Source organism: Callionymus lyra, chromosome 3, assembly GCF_982586985.1.
Source record: "Callionymus lyra chromosome 3, fCalLyr1.hap1.1, whole genome shotgun sequence".
Taxonomy (NCBI): domain Eukaryota; kingdom Metazoa; phylum Chordata; class Actinopteri; order Syngnathiformes; family Callionymidae; genus Callionymus; species Callionymus lyra.
In genome coordinates this window covers 30,990,877-31,007,561 of record NC_141820.1, presented here as the reverse complement: position 1 = coordinate 31,007,561, position 16,685 = coordinate 30,990,877, and the positions used below count along the sequence as shown (strand labels likewise).

The window sequence follows — 16,685 nt, the reverse complement described above, 5'->3', positions numbered from 1 at the left end:
CAGGTACAACACGCCGCTGTCCGTCTTGACATGCAAGAGATTCTACCTTCTGATTGTGATTCCAGCCTCACCCCCTCTTCTCTGCCCGAGCCTCGGTTCACCCTCATGACACCCAGTGCGATCCTCTCACGTCCACAGAAATGCACCGCTGGCCAACATTGAATATGCAAATTGACATCTGCTCCGCTATCCAATCTCCAGCTCTCACCATGTTGTCTGATATGCTAATGCAGCCAACACCGTTTCTTCCCTACACGTCTTCCCTCGTTTTCCTTCCACTTGCTCTTCACCGGCGCTGCCTCTTTGGAAGCTGCCAAGGATGAGCAGACGAGGGTGCGGAGAGGGAGGCTAAGAGAAGGGAAAAAGGGGCTTCAAACGGAACCTGATAATGATGTTGTTATGGATGGATGTTGCACACACAAACAGGCAAGTGAGCAACGGCACCAAGATGGGGCTTATTAGAGAACAATAGTCAGGCATCCAGGAGCGAGTGGCAGAGTGTGGGTGGAAGGACAAAGCTCAAATTCTGTTGGCAATTGTGGATCTTCTCCTTGTTAACCATCTGCTGCTCGTTGCAGCACCCTCTATGCCAACATCTGAAAAGTATCAGTCCTAATGAGCCCAGGAATTGACACCTTGGTTTCACGTTTGCAGCAAAAACACACACATAGGTTCACACACACAAAAAAAAAAAATCTCATGTATTCCAGACGAGGTGTGCAGCACGAGCCCTCTGCACTGTGTAATTCACCATCTCATTTGCATGGAGCACCGAGATGGAGAACATCCAATTTCACTGGCATTGTTCTCATTCCAAGTCCGGGAGTGTGCTTTGATTTATAAAGGATGAAATGGGACAAGACCTGTTTCCCGGAGCTCCCCAGTTGGCTGTGTTCACAGCTTTGGCTGCTTTGACTGAGTTCTGAGTGAATACATGAATGCTTAAAACGCCCGGCGCACTGGCTCCAGACTTGGTTAGCAGCATGTGAGGACGAGGACGCTGTGGAGGGACCCCCGGCATGATACATGGCGCCTTCTTATTAAACTGCTGTATCAGTGGTCCAGGTATATATTACTGGTGCAACCAGATATGTGACGTTTGCAGCAGAGTCTACCTATTGGAACTTAGAAATTAAATTTAAAGAAATAAAACTTAAATATCTTCACCTTTCCATGGTTAACCACACTTTTTTTTTAAATTCTTTATTATTATTTTAAATAGTTATCTCTATAGCTTGAGCTATTGTCTAATTAATTAAGTTATTGTTTTTTATTAAGTTCAATTTATGTATTTTAAATTGCTTTTTCTTTCCTGACGGTGTGATTGAAATATAATGTTTTTTCCCATCCCCCGAGGAAAATGTGACCATCGACTAGTTAAAGAAAGGCTCGGAGAAACTTAAACTTATCAAGGAGGCTTTCTAAAGGCTATATAAAGTCGGATACCATGCAGGCAAACAAATGTTCCTTCGTCATTATCCCAAGCATGAGAACTTCGCCATTTATTTCTACATTTTTATTGTTGAGATTATTACTCTGTTAACTTTCCACTTGTGATGATTTGATGATGTATCATGTTACAGCATCAGTTTTTTCATCATACAGTGTCTTCATTGTGAAAGACCACTCTCTGCTTTATAATCGTTGGCTATGATCTAGTAATTCAAAGAAACCTGGCATCACTTTCCACGATAGTGCCATCTAGTGGTCTTTCATAACTACCTTACCACTGCTTGTTCATATTCTTTACGATGTCACTGATGGCTTCAACCCATCTTTTGAGATATTCCGACTCCCCCTAAACAAAATGCTTAGTTGATATAACAATCTACACTAAAAAAAAACGAGTCACTCACAGATGCCCTTTTTAATGTGAAACAGATCTGCTTATATTTGTTGTGTAGATATTTCTTGTCACATAACTTGTCAGGTTATTTATCATAACAGTAATTATTTATTATTTAAAATAATAATTGTTACATTTCTCATCCACTCTGCTGTGAATGGTCAAGCACTGAAGTCTGTCACCGCGCATCATCAATCCTCAAGTCTCTAATTCCAAGGGACTCCTTGTAAAAACAAAGGGGGGGGGGGCATGATTACAGATGGCTGGATTAGGAGTATATATTGGGTCATAAAGGACTCCACTCTCGTAACTTCTCCTTTGCCGAGATTTCAGATGGGGGAGAATGTTATAAAGTAATAAGTTCAAAACATGGTCATGATGAGAGGCTTACTGCATCTTGGAGAGGAAGACTTTAACATTTGAAACATTTTAGTGACATAATTTCTTCAGCTATAAACAGCAAAAATTAAACGGCATGATTGGCAAAAAAACAACTGTTTAAGTCCATGAAATAACATTTCAACATAAGATTCAACAAGATAACTTGATGGTTCCTTGTAGTAGTTTTTTACTAATTCAAGCTTGTTTACAGGCTTGAGTAAGTTTGACCCAAAAGAGCGTAAAAAGAAAGTTGTTATTAATGCAACAAAAATTATATAAATCTTTTTTTAGCCTATTATTGCGAAATCGATAATAGATTACACAATTGTTCTTTTGTGTTTGCTTTAATTGGTTTTAATAACTTTTACATTAACTATTTATTAACCATGCCAAACATAAGGTAAACCTCTAATGTGTTCATTTCTCCATTACAACCATAGAAATATTGTTTTTAAAAACATTTTATCAGACATTTGAGTTAAAGTATTTTCTCCTCTGGTGAATTCTGTTCAAATCATTAACACTCCAGACTCTGTTGATAAACACACACTCACTCTTCAGTGTCGGATGTACAACACACTGTATACATTGTCATCAGACACCTCCTTGGGGCAGAATGTGTTTGCGCTGGTGGCTACAGAATATTCTCCCTGGACTCACAGTCTCTCCTACAAAACACTTATTTTCCGGCGTCGGTTTGTATGTTGATGCCTGTGGCGGTTCTGTAGACTGATACCGCTGCCACCACAAGATTGCGGCCACCTCGAGATTTTTTCCATGCGTTCCACAATTCTACCTGTTTCAATTCCTCAACCGAAGCTGGCAATCTCATGCTACACCTACCCCCCCCCCCCCCACCACCCTTCCATTTTCATCTTTGGCCATTCATCTTGCAGATCCCTTCATTCTTCCTCTTGATTTCACTCTCTTCCCCCCTCTTTTGTGTGGTCTTTTATTCTTCTCTGTCCCGCTTTTGGTCTCAGTGATCGGACATTGTCTGTGCTGGCACTCAATATTCTATTGATTGGTATCCCTCTGTGTTCTTTGACCTTGTTGTAATAGTGCTAGAAAGGTCGCCGCTGATAGATTTTCCTGAAAAAGACACTGTCGTGTTCAGTAATCTATGGCTGCCCTGCGCCAATTAACGGCAAATAGATCGCAGGCTTTCCGTTTAGCGTTGAAGTATGTAAGGTCTTGTGGCACAAAATAGAAAACTAGAACTCAATGTTCCTTGAGGTCACGGATCTTAAACTACCATTCAGTAAACAGCAGTTGAAAACTGGTATACAAATAAAAATAAATTATAGCAATTCATCCCAAAGGGTTGGGAAGCGATGACTAGCACATGGCTTAAACATGTAGAGCCCAGTTAATCTGAATACCCTTTGGTTCATTATATTATCCCATAGTTCTTAATCAACATGTTAATGGACAATTCTACAAATCAATACGTTACTAGAAATGTGAGGTATATTGTGTACAAGGATTGCTAATTGGTGGTTCACATAGAGAGTTTATTAAGCGTGTTAAATAGAACTCATTAAACAGCTGCGTTAATGTCCACAAAATAAATAGGAAATCCTTCTTTAATTCATTCAAATGGAATTTTGATACTGAGACAAAAGTAAAATATAATCTCAAAGAAATACAAAACTTACCAACTCGGCAGATAAAAGCATTAAGATAAGATGTTTCTTTATTTGTCAAGGCAGCAAGTTAACAGTAGAAACAGAAATAATAATACAATACTGCATAATAAAAGTGATGGGCTGATGAAGCTTCATGAAGCAGTGTCATGTTGTTTAGAGGTCAGTAGGTGGCACCATCAGTTTAAAATAGTGCATAGACTGCTATCTAGTGGGCTCTGAAAATAATGACACTGCTTCACGAAACTCTATTAGATCATAATTACATGATAATAACAATAAACTATAGCATTACATAGTGCAAAAGGAAAATAGAGAGACCAAAGCTAAGACCTGGGACCGCCCACACAGAGTAGGGGGCTCAGTAGTTGACAGATATAGTACATGTGTCTAGTAGATAACAATGTGAACGAAGTCGAAGTTTTCCGGCTCATATATCTTATATAACAACTTTTCTGCAGAGCACACGAGGACCACCTGTGGTGAAGACTTTTAAATCAAAGCCACAAACCATCCTGCAAGGGTGGGCTGGAGGGGTAAAAAAAACCATCCAAGAATAGAAAGACATTTGTCTCACATAGTTAATAATGTGTTCTGCTGTTCAGAAGATTAGTGAAGGCTGAAAGGGACAGTCATCGCCTCAATGTGTCTCCTATGTTAAAGCAGGAGTACGTAGAGTTTTAACATTGTTGTGTTTTATATATTTATTTTCTGGGATGATTGATTTAAGTCACATCATGTCTTTCACTAAAACTCTCTATTATGTAACTTTTGGACGCTTAGATGGGAGAGTCTGTCAAGATCATGTGACCACGAAAATGCTTTAAATATGGCTAAATTTACCCAAAGCTAAAAAAAGAAACCAACCAATTGAGGAGCATTTTCTTATTTTGAACATACCAATGTGGTTTGTGGCTATGGTGCAACGTAGTTTCTACAACATTAAAAAATGTCCCCAAAAAACCTCCTTGCAACTAAATTGCAAAAAAAAACTACTACTTATATAAAGTGTAAACTGCATGAGTGCCCAACAACATTTTCTTGATCATAATTCATCTATTTATTGCTGGAGACATTTCCTCATCATCTATATGCAAACCTATCTTCCACAAATACAGGCCGGGGCTCACCATCTGATTCCCCCGAGGAATACTTCCCCTCCTGCCCCCCCTCAACCAGCTCGGAATTTCAATCTCCAACATTGCCCCCCCGTCCTCCCTCCATCAACCCTGTCTGCTGTTGCAACTCATCACCAACACTCCTGTCACCTCCGATACCACACCCCGACTCTCCTTAATCACACGTTCCTTTTCCGCCTGTTCTCCACCATCGTCTCTTTGTCCCTTCCCCCCGGCAGTGTTGCTACATTCAAACGATCCCCCCCTTTATTCATCACTCCCTCTCTCTCACTAGCAGCTTTTTTGTGTTCTTTTTTTTTTTAAGGTCACAGCACTCAGACTGTGTCCTTCTTCTGTCCTCCTCTTCTTACTCCTGTTTGAGCACAGTGCTGTCATTTGAGCAGAGTTCTCTAGGGGTGCTAATGTAGGAAAATGTTAACAGGGATTCTTTCCTCTTTCAATACGAGGCGTCCCCCCAGATTTGCATTATACATCATAGCAGGCACCACTCACATGTCTAATGCAACAGTAAGTATACAGCAGATAGCCTGAGCCAATTAACTCTGCATGAGTGAATTCAAGTATCATCATAAATACCACATACAGCTGCATGGTCTTGGTATGCGAATCAAACCGGCTCTTTTAGAAGCTTGATTCTAGAATGGGCTGGTGATTTCAACAGAGTTTTTTAGAAAAATATAAATACATAAACATTAAAGAATCAATTTTAATCAATAAAAAACGTTTTCCAACACTTTCTAAGAATCGAAAAGCATGTTTTAGGAATGTCTTTATTTTCGAATTGTTAAAGGTATAGATACAGGAAATGCTCAAACTTTCCTTCATAACAATCAGACAGTTACATTTGTGTTTGTTGAATTGGCAAGTTAATTACAGTAGATTACAGGAACATTATTTTAAAACTGGTCATTTCAGACATAAATGGTCTTGGGACCACTTTATTTTCTTATTAATCTGTTCAATCTTAACTATAAAACCAAAACTATATAAATGTTAACATTAGATGCACTTATCCTTATTCCTCTACCTTCTGATTTTGTAAAAAGATGGAGTCCATTGCTCCGCCCGTACTCCTAAAAACATAGATCGAGGGTCGAAGAACATCAGGTCATGGGCAGCAAATGGCTTGTCGGCTGCAAGTTAATGCAACCAAAAAAAAGCTTCTAAAATGAGATAAATAAGATGGATTTATTATCAAGTATATGATAAAACTTTACTTGGTAAACTGACTGATACGCAACCAAAAAGCCATAATAAAATTTTGGTCAAGGAATATCTGAAATTTGCTAGACCAATCGCGGCATTAACAAATGTCTTCTTTGATTGACAGAAGGGCGGTAGACTAGCAGATGCACACATGACACAACAATTTTGATTCGACTTTCCTTTGGCTTAAACTGCATGGGCTAATGTGGGATTGAATCGATAAGCAAGACCATCTATAGATTAACGTGTCGAGCTGGTGACATGAGCCATGTTAACTGCTGTTGACCTCTCCTTTGTGACGCGACAACAATCTCATCAGCGTCCAAATGATAAGTATTGCTTGGTATGTTGAGGAGTCAAATATTGACGTGTTTTTGACTGACGACGGCAAGGTAACTCATTTATTCTTCTTTCTGTTCGAATGATGTAGTGGGTCAAGTCAATGTGCTGAGGATTGTCATGTAAATAAAGTTTGTTGGGATTAAACCTCCCGAGCCAAGAGATGCTTTCCTTTCCAATCTTTTTATCTTTGGAAAATTGGTAAATTAAATCATTCAATTTGAAAAGTAAAAGAAAAAACTGTAAGCTTTTCAAAAAAGTAGCTTAAGCTAATATGAAACAAATTGTACTTTAATGAACATTAGTTGAATTAAAATGCCTTTGTTAAAAAATATATAATAATGTCAAATTGGTTATTGGGATCTTAGTATTGTATATCAACGTGTATAATAAAAAATATTGTTCATAAGAAGAAATGCAGAATGTTCTAAAGGGTAATGGAGATACATTTTAACAAATCTTATTTTCCCTACTAGCTACCACTTTTATTATGTTCTTTATTCTGCAACATTTCCTATCAAAGCATGCAGATCTTTACATAATTTGCCATCTCACACTGACCATGAAGATGGATGGATGCAGCCAAGAGGATAAAACAGTTATTCATGAATGGAGTTACATTAGGACAGCTGGTGTGGGAGGCCAGTCTGCCCAATAAACGTTGAGCCACATTAACCTGGCAGTTGGATGCTTGTGTGCATGAGCGCTCCACCAGCATGCGAGGTGAAGATTGGGACACATTAGGCCGGGCTTAGACAAATCTTTCCGACCCAGATTCACTTTTCATGACTTTACCGAGAGAAGAAAGATGGATGGAGGGGGCGTCGTCGCGCCTTTCCACGGGGACTACGACACGAGCAGTCGAGGGAAGGGAGAGCCGGGCGCCATATCTGTCAACGCTCTAATGTCATTTAGTACGAGTTCCGAGGATCAGCGAAATGACACAGCCGTGCATGTGCCAGTATCAATAAGTCACACAGGTGTGAATGTATTAGGTGTGAAGAAATGGCTTCGTGTCTGCGGGGCCTGTCCGCCCAGGCGCGAGGCTAATTTCCTGCTGAAATAGATGGGATGACGTGACCATCTTAATCTTAAACTGTGCGTGTATGTGTGTGTGTGTGTATCTTGATCTATTTAGTTTTGTTCCATCTTAATCTTGGTGGATAGCTGTTAATTAACCCTGCTGTCACACCGGCAGACAACTAAAGCAGCGGCCATCACTTCTCTCAGGTCTAGTCGCAGCCGCAATTAGCCGGGGATAAGAAATTACAAAGCCCCCCTTTCCTTCCCTCTCACGCCTAAGCGACCACGCCATTCCTTTTTTTTTCAGACGTGTAATTGTGCTGGAGATATGTGTTTATTATTAACTATTGAACTGCGTAGACGCTAGTTGCTATGCAGCGACAGTGAAGGACTTAAATGCTAAATCTATAACTTGTGTGGAGACTTGAGCAACCAAACTTTTTATACTTTCTCTAAGTTATATATCTCTTTCACCGGCTTGGGTATTATTATTTTTTTCAAAAGTTATTGCATTGTATTCACAATAGTTACCAGACAAAAACGAGTGGCTTTTTTTAGTTTTTGTATTTACAACAAATGTATAAAACTACTATAGATAATCAAATTAAAAGTTCTTTCTTATGATATTTCCCATGATCTATCCAATCCTAAATAATGGGTCAAAGCTGTGCAGTTCCTCAAAGACAAATCCTAAAATTGGAATTTTCAGCATTGGTGCAGTCTAATAATGGTCCTAAGAAGCTTCATTTTCAGAGCTCAGCAGGGGGCAGTTTTAGTTTGGTTTTTTTCTAGAAACTTCTCATAACTTTCAAAGATATAGCAGAGAGTAAAATCTAGGGGTCTCTAAAAAAAATGATGACACTGCGTCATTAAGCTTCATCAGACCATCACTAGTGTATAGCGTGACATGTTCAGAATAGGTGCTGTCTAGTCAAAGTCTTATGAAGCTTCGTGAAGCAGTGTCATCGTTTTCAGGGCTCAGCAGGGGGGAACCCTCAGGTTGAAAGTTACGAGAAGTTTCAAGAAAACAGTTCAAAGACAGAGCGAGACATCTAGTGGTCTCTGAAAAATAATGATACTGCTTCATGAAGCTTCATCGACACATCGCTATAGGGGAGGTACTTTTCTTTGTGGAGCAGCTGGTGATACAGAAAAAAGCGTTCAGTTGAACACAATTATATACTTGTTTAAATATAACTAACTATTCATAATAGTAATGATGATAATCCATTTGTTCCTCCCAGATTGGGAAGATTTGGCAGAAGTATGTTCAGTAACAAAACATAACAAAAAGTACAAATCCCTGAATACGAAATAAAATGTTTTATTGTTTGTTCTGTCTTGACATCTCAACAATGCAAATAAACAAACACAAAAAAACAGATTTTTATGTCCTGAATTTCTATAATAAGGTAAATGCTGTTCGCAACCTTGGTCAATGTGTTGCTGTCAAACAAAAGAACGTGTTTATTTTGAGTGTTCCCAGACTTTTGTAATGAGGTCCTCTCAGCCCTTTGTGTGAGAAAATCAATCAGACAGCATCAGCTCATCCAGAAAAATGTCTGCCAGAGTCCTCACTAATGCCAAGAAAGTGGAGCACATTAAACCAGTGCTCAGATCACAGCGGCGGCTCGTCCGTGTAAAAGGATGGATTTTCAAATCCTTTATCTGGTCTACAAAGCTCTCAGTGTTTTCGGGCCAAATACATCTGTGATCTACTTGCACACTACACATGTTCTTGTGTCTTCAGCGTTCTGGAGTGTGGATCTAAAGTGCTGAAGCATCATCCTTCTGAGGTGCAGTTAAAAGTTGAATCATACTTATGTTGACCTGTTCACTAGTTGACGGTCTGATGAAGCTTCATGCAGCAGTGTCATGTTGTTTAAAGGTCAGTAGGTGGCGCCATCAGTTAAAAAATGATGTTATGTTTCATTGGAACAGCGCCACCTACTGACTTCTAAAAAGACACTGTTTCATGAAGCTTCATCTGCCAGTCACTATTGACCACATACAATTGTATATATAGAAAAATTACAATAATAATTCATTTTATTTATAAGGCGCCTTTCAAAACACACAAGTACACCAGACAGACAGATTAAAAAACAAAAGCGAAAGAGAAGTTTTAAAGTTCAGTTAAAAAGTATATATAACTATGCACACTTAATCTTAAAGTGTTAACGTATTATTTTAAGTTAAAAGAAATGTAATTCAAGTATTAATGAGCTACATTCACAAAGGAGGGTCCTATTTTAAGATAAGATTAATAAATAGATTACGTCTAAATTACTTTTTATACTGTAAAAAAATGAAATAATTTTTACTGATACTCTTCACTAGAGAACAGTGTTGTAGTTACACAATGTACTATGAAAAACTATTTTACTACATTTAGGGATTTTGATAGAAGAAAAGTAATCAAGCCTTCCATTGGAAGTTTTTATAGTTTTACTCTATTTAGGAAATTCAGTTGTCATTCTTGTCTTTCAATACCTTAATATAGGATTTGTCTGGACCTGTCAGGGTAAAACCAGGCTCTTGTGTTTGGTACCCGAGTAATGTTTAATCATGTATGACTTGACTGCAAGTTTGGAAGGGCAGGCATCTGTATTGATCAAGGTCAACTTGAAAGCTGAGGGTATCAGCAGGAAGACTTGCAAAGTAACTGTGCGTCTGCCACAGGTGAAAGGTCGACCACACTCCTCTCTGTGCACACCGCACTCCATCTCCTGACTTTAACAAGAACAACTCACTGACAGTTTGGAAATGGGTTTGGGTTCGTGCTTCAAATCTTAGAAAGCCAGACGACTGCCAGTCATAAAGATCTGACAGGTCGGAATTTTCAACCCATCACTCGATGGCCATTTGGGAGCAGTAAATCGATTCATCGCTCTGCTATTTACACCCAACATCGGAGTCGGGAATCAAATTGTCCTCCCATCTAAGAATCCACCCATTTTCTCTGCTCTTTTTCACGAAACAAAAAAAGTTTTCCCAAACCACCAGTACTGGTTTGCGAGGTGTATGATACAAGACCGCAGATGAAAAAAAAAACTTAAAAAAAAAAAAAAAAGAAAACTTTAAACTACTGAAAAAGTGTGAAGCACAAACTCTATATGGGACGATCAACTGATTCAGTTGCTTATTTTTCATTTCAGTTTTCATCTTATTTTTTATGCCACACCTTATATATTGATCCGTGGAAACAATGCCAACATTAAACCCGTCTGTGGTGCAAAAATAGTTGGAGACCCCTGTTCCAATGTTTGAGTCGAGACAAACCTTTTAGTCGTCTGCCTCGTTGCACACATAAGAGAATCGTACACAGTCTCAACCAGTTGAAAGACAATGTGATACTAGTCTGAGTCAAATGCATTTTACTAAGCTAGTCATGATTTTCAAATGTTTTAAATCCTTAATTGAGTTTTTACAGTAAGATTTAACCCTCAGTGAAGAAAGTATCAAAAAACAAAGATTATTTTCTTTTTTTTACTAATGGTGCTTCATAATAATTTGTCATTAAACACAAATCTTTCATCTTGCATTCGATTGCTTCAACCTCCCAGTGGCAAGCGATCGTTTTCCAGCCTAATCCTCGAATAACTAAATATACAAAGAATATGATAATTATGAGAAAAATCCAGAGGTTGGACGTTATAAAAATCTTTTGACCAATCTTTTTTTAATGTATTGATTTTCTTCTAGTCTTTTCGGTTCACTCAGTCTCTAATTGACCCTGGGCTGAATTAAGAAACGTATTAAGTGTGAGTACATTCATGTTAATCTTGCATTGGTGAATAATAATATGGCTTTTCTTTTTAAACAATGCCTTAAGATGGAAAATATTCTGTGGCGGGTATGAAGGAAACACAAACCTCAGTCAATACCTGTTATAATTGCAAATAGTTGCGGTATATTGTTAATTTTTCACAACATTTTGAGGCATTTAATTCACTACAAATGATGTGAAGTTTCAATAGAATAACTGTTTGAATATATTAATTATAGAGCACCATCAGGGCTTTGAAAATAAAGGACAGTGCTTCATGAAGCTTCACCAGCCCATCACAGATGGAGAAATTTGAGGCACCATCCTTGTGTTAAGAGCCCAATGGGAGGTTACACCATCTTTGAACCATTATCTATAATCTGCAACCTTTAAATCCAATGGTAATGGTTCACAAAGTTTTCTCAGAAGCTGCCTCCTCTCTATTTCACATTCCTGCTGTTCTCCAGACGGGCGAATGGTGTGTTTCAATGTCCATCAATAATTAACGTGAGGGATCTACATCAATAAATCAGTGTTGCCAAAATCAGTCTGAAACCCACAAGCTTTTAGCTGAAAAAATAAAAGAAATGAAAAAAAAGTCCCTGGGCAGCAAAGAATGTACTCTGTCACTGACAATTACATAAGAAAAGACAGACACTATATTATTATCGTCTTGCAAGTTTCTATTTTAATTAATCTCAACTCACACTTGGTGGAATTAAATATTTCATGATAGAAAGATAAAAAAAAGGATGAAGAAACATTCTTTTTACTGGCTTCAAAGAGAATTGAGTAAGTGAGTAAGCTGAATGCTAAACTTGGCATCTTCATGATCTTAATTCAATTCCACCACAGAAGAAGAAAAATAAATAAACAGAAGCCCCAGTGATTCCAGGCCAAGTGAGCTTCATCCGTGTTTGATGCTTCAAAATGAAATATAGAACAAAGCTTTAATTACTTGTTGTATCTTGTGCAATTCCCACTGATTCCAATAATGTTTTTTTGTTCCGTGGAGCTGAATTAGTTACTGACTAATCTGTTTTAATTAAAATAATGTGTGAGTGTAGACATGTACGCTTGCAAACACGTGTATGTATAGGCTTCACCAAATAACAGATCCCTCAAATCTGTGCGTTAGAGCTAAATTGCATTTCCGTCCATCTTAGATAAATGAGTCTCTATATTTATGTTAAACTTAGTTGAACACCCAATGTTTTTAAGGGTTGGAAGTGACTTGTGTAACTGGATGTTAAGTTTTATGACTCATTTAAGGTAAGCAACTTGTCCATGAAATTAATTAAATGTGAGACACCCAATGATTACAAAAGAACCCTTAACATCAACTAATAAATGTGCTTCTTTTTTATAATTGTTAGACCTTCATCAAGTTACATTTCTTAAAGACAGTCATAAGTATATTTGTTATATTTTTACATCAAAAAAGTCAAACTATAAAAACCTAATTTTGCGAAGTTTGTGAGTGGAAAACTTAGCTATATATAGAACAAGTAAACTATTTTGAAAATAGTTATCTTTCTAATGTTCTTGCTAATGTTCAATATATACTTGCTGGACCCAGGACATGCTGGAGAGACTATGAGTGTGGGGTCTTCTGGAAAGAGCAAGACCACGTACCAAGGGCGAGGAAAGTCTGGGCCTCCCTGCTAAAGTTGTTACCCCCGCTACACGAACCTGGATAGGTAGAAGACAAGATGTAATAATTTAAGATATTTTTGGATACAAACGCACTTTTCTTTAAAGTCAAGACCAAATTCTTTCAGTGGTTAAAGTGTAACACTCCTCCTTCTCATCCTGCCTTTAAATAAGCGGGACTTCTACAGACCGGCGTCAGCTCGTTCACAGTTCTGACAGTGGTTGTTGTGTCTTGCCCCCACACTGCCCTGGATTATTACTCTTTTGGTTTGAACTTTACTGAAGTTGAACGAGAGGTTGTCGACTGAAATCAGGGAAGCCCAGACCAGGTCAACGGTATGTTGGATTTTATTAGCTGTGGGACGAAGCCTATCTGATAATATCATAAAGTAATTCACAAAGAAAATCAACATTACATTGAATTAACAGCTCTTTTATACATGACACAGCTGAGGGCCGCCCTCCGGACCTCCTTGGTATGACTCGTTTCTGGACACTTTGCCAAACTTTGATGTGTTTAAGCTTCTCCAGTTGGTCTCGAATCTCCAGTTTGAAACATAATCTAAGATGTTAGTGATCTTGGACCAATGACCCTTTACGCCACCATAATAATAATGTTTACACCGCCACACTGTCAAACCCGTTGTTTTATTATTTTATATGAAATACCCAAGTGTTAGTACCCGTCGCAGGATGGTGATTGGACTTTTGGTTCTGCAATTGAAATTATATTTTGCACAATTTACCTTGTGTCTTGTGTACCTGGATAACCTTGATAATCTATTAAGACATTAAACTTGTGATGAACTTAAGCTTCATAAAGCTCACTAGAGGGCGCTCTGCTCTGTAATCATTGCCCTAAACAGATTTTTTTAATATATATAAATGTATAGTTTTTTCTAGTATAAGAACTCACATTTCTCCGATCCTTAAATCTCTTCAGTGGCTCCCAGTTTCTTTCAGGATCAACTTTAAAATTCTGGTTCTTACTTTCAGAGCTAATCATGGTCAGGCTCCTCCTTACATGACTGATCTGATCCAGCCTTACACCCCAGCTCGGGCTCTGAGGTCTGTGGATCAGAATCTGCTGATGTTTCCTCGCACACGGTTCAGGACCAGAGGAGAGAAATCCTTCCAAGCTGTTGCTCCTAAGCTATGGAACGATCTTCCTCTCCCTCTGATGGAGTCTAGTTACTCCTTCAAGAAAGATCTCAAGACATTTTTATTCTTGCAGGCTTTCCCTGATTTTCCGAGACTCCTCTGTTTGTCTCGTTGTTATCTTGACCTTTTTAGTATATATTTATTGGGTATTGTTCTGATTTTTATAAGCGCTTTCTGACCCTGGTCTGGAAAAGCACTCTACAAATATTACTTACTTACTTACCTATTGAGCTCTAAAATAATACAACAATGCATCATGAAGCCTCCATCACTAGTTTGAACTGCAATCTTTTGGAAAATGTCACCTGCAACACATTCTTTATCCATTTCTCTGTATAACAGCACAGCAGTCAGAATTGTTTTTTTCATACATTATAGCAAATACAAAATGCACAATTAAGATATGAATCATTTAAGCCCCTGAAGCCTGTGCTTGTCAAACATAATGACATTTTGCTGTTTCAGATGTGTTCATTAATGATTATGCAAAATAAACAAACAGCCAGATTAATCAGTGTTTTTTTTAATAGTCTTTGTAGTCTTACTTGAGTCGTGTAGAAAAAAAAGGACAAATCATTTTTTGAGTTGCTAAAGTGGCGTTAAAGTTGGCTACCACTTAAGTCTCAGAGAGTCATTCTCCATGAATAGCTGCATCGATCTTCTCTATTCATCCAATGAAGTCCTAATTAAATGGTAATTGTATTTCTTATCCTCATTATCAAGTGACGTGAAGAACAAATTGAAAAAAATATAACTATTTAAAAAAAATCAATTCTTTATCTGACTATATTCTTGTCTGTCTTATAGACTCCAGAACCACTTGACAAGTGTACTTGAAACTGAGCATGTCTGGCCTCTCAGTGAAGGTTTTGAGACTCAAATATGTCCAATTTTGAAGAGATCTATTCCATACATACTGCATAAGATGTATTGCTTAAATTTCATTGGTAATTGTCAGGGGGCAGAAAGGGGGGCAGAAGAACGCTATGACAATGAAATTATTAACATATTTAGTACATATTACATAGGAATGAGTTTACCCTTGCAATGGCATGTATTTCAGGGAGAATATTGTTAAACATAAGGTAAGAATAAGCTTTCCTTTAGCAAAATACTAATATTTTATTCACACCATACAAGAGAACAAGAAAATACAATCAATTTACATTAAATTTGAAAATCAGAACTAGCTGAATTATCTGAAATGTAATATATAAAATACACATAAATAAGAGAGCCTTGAAAAGGCATTGACACAACCCGCCCCTTCTTTAGCGACCTCTGTCTCAGTAGAGCACTTTGAGAGACTGTGCACTTCAAGGACGTTGTTTGAGCCTCTGCTATCCGAGCGAAGTTTCAGGATGCTAAGGTCACAGGTCAAACGGGGTCAGAGTGATATCACTCATCACACAGTCCTCGACCTTTCATTTTAGGCTGTCATAGCTTAAGCTTGAGCTAATGTTTTATTTGCACTGGCTCATACTATTCCAAACATAATTCATCAATACTGGAAGATAAGGAAATTGGATAATAAATATTTATTTTTTTATATTATTTATTAATTTATTTGGACCGTATAACTAGGAAGTTACAATGAATAGAAAACAAAGCCTTTACATTTGGCCATCTGGAGTTACTGTATCTTCCAGCCGTATTGGGAAAAGTGGAAACCTATTGAAGACCATCATTAATACACACAACCTCATTTAATATAAAACCCATTCCTTCACTTTTATTCAGCTAAAGATATAGACCAACCCTTTACTGGAGATGAGAGGGTTGTCAGAGGGGGTCAAACTGGTGACCTACATATGTTTTACAGTATGCACACAAACACTTTACACTAGATCGATATGTTAATAGTTGTTCATGTTTAAGGGGACGCCACTATAACGAAGTAAAGTTTATACTATAAAGTTTTTAATTCACCCAAAATTCTGTAAACAAAATATAGACCTGTTTTAATTGTTTTCAGAACAAATTGGATGTTTTAAGTTCATTTTTTTGGATGAAGATGGAGACGAAAGCAACTGAGCTCCAGTCGCTTTATTTAAATGGACAATCATTTTCACCTATAACTGTAAAAAGGAACGGATTACTCTGAAAAATAAGCAAAACCCTTAGTTGACCTGAGGATGAGTAGAAAATGAGTGAAATCTGGGTGAACTAACCCTTTAATGTTAATCATATCTAAACCTTGTGTGTATTTTTTCCCTCAGTTATCGTAAGCTCTTGACAGGGGACAGACTCCAAAATGTTTAAAAACAGATGAACTACAATCTTGTAAATTCTAGGATTTTGACACATTTACTTATAAAACTAGATAAAGCCTCTTGTTGTGTCTGTTTCATGCGTGATCTGTCTGGTAAATTCCAAAAAATCTCTCAGTACCTCAAATAAAAACACTGTCTCTGACCCACTGATGTAATGTCTGGTGGCCACATAACAGACTCTTCAGATAAAGCAGTGAGGAACATTGTTGAAATAAAAGCTGAAGAGCTGTACTACATAAGTCATGACTG

At 37.8% G+C, this 16,685-nt stretch overlaps 1 protein-coding gene across 1 annotated transcript in view; it reads right to left on the bottom strand.

Annotated features, from left to right (window-relative positions):
* Window positions 1–204: 204 nt before the first annotated feature.
* The window catches only part of LOC148084458 (secretory phospholipase A2 receptor-like), a gene marked incomplete at its 5' end in the record, with an annotated part of 36,169 nt that continues 19,688 nt past the window's right edge, over window positions 205–16,685 (bottom strand). Inside the window, one exon of the mRNA XM_087785614.1 lies at window positions 205–348. Within this exon, the coding sequence (XP_087641740.1) occupies window positions 205–348 (144 nt within the window). The remainder of the gene's footprint in view (window positions 349–16,685) is intronic.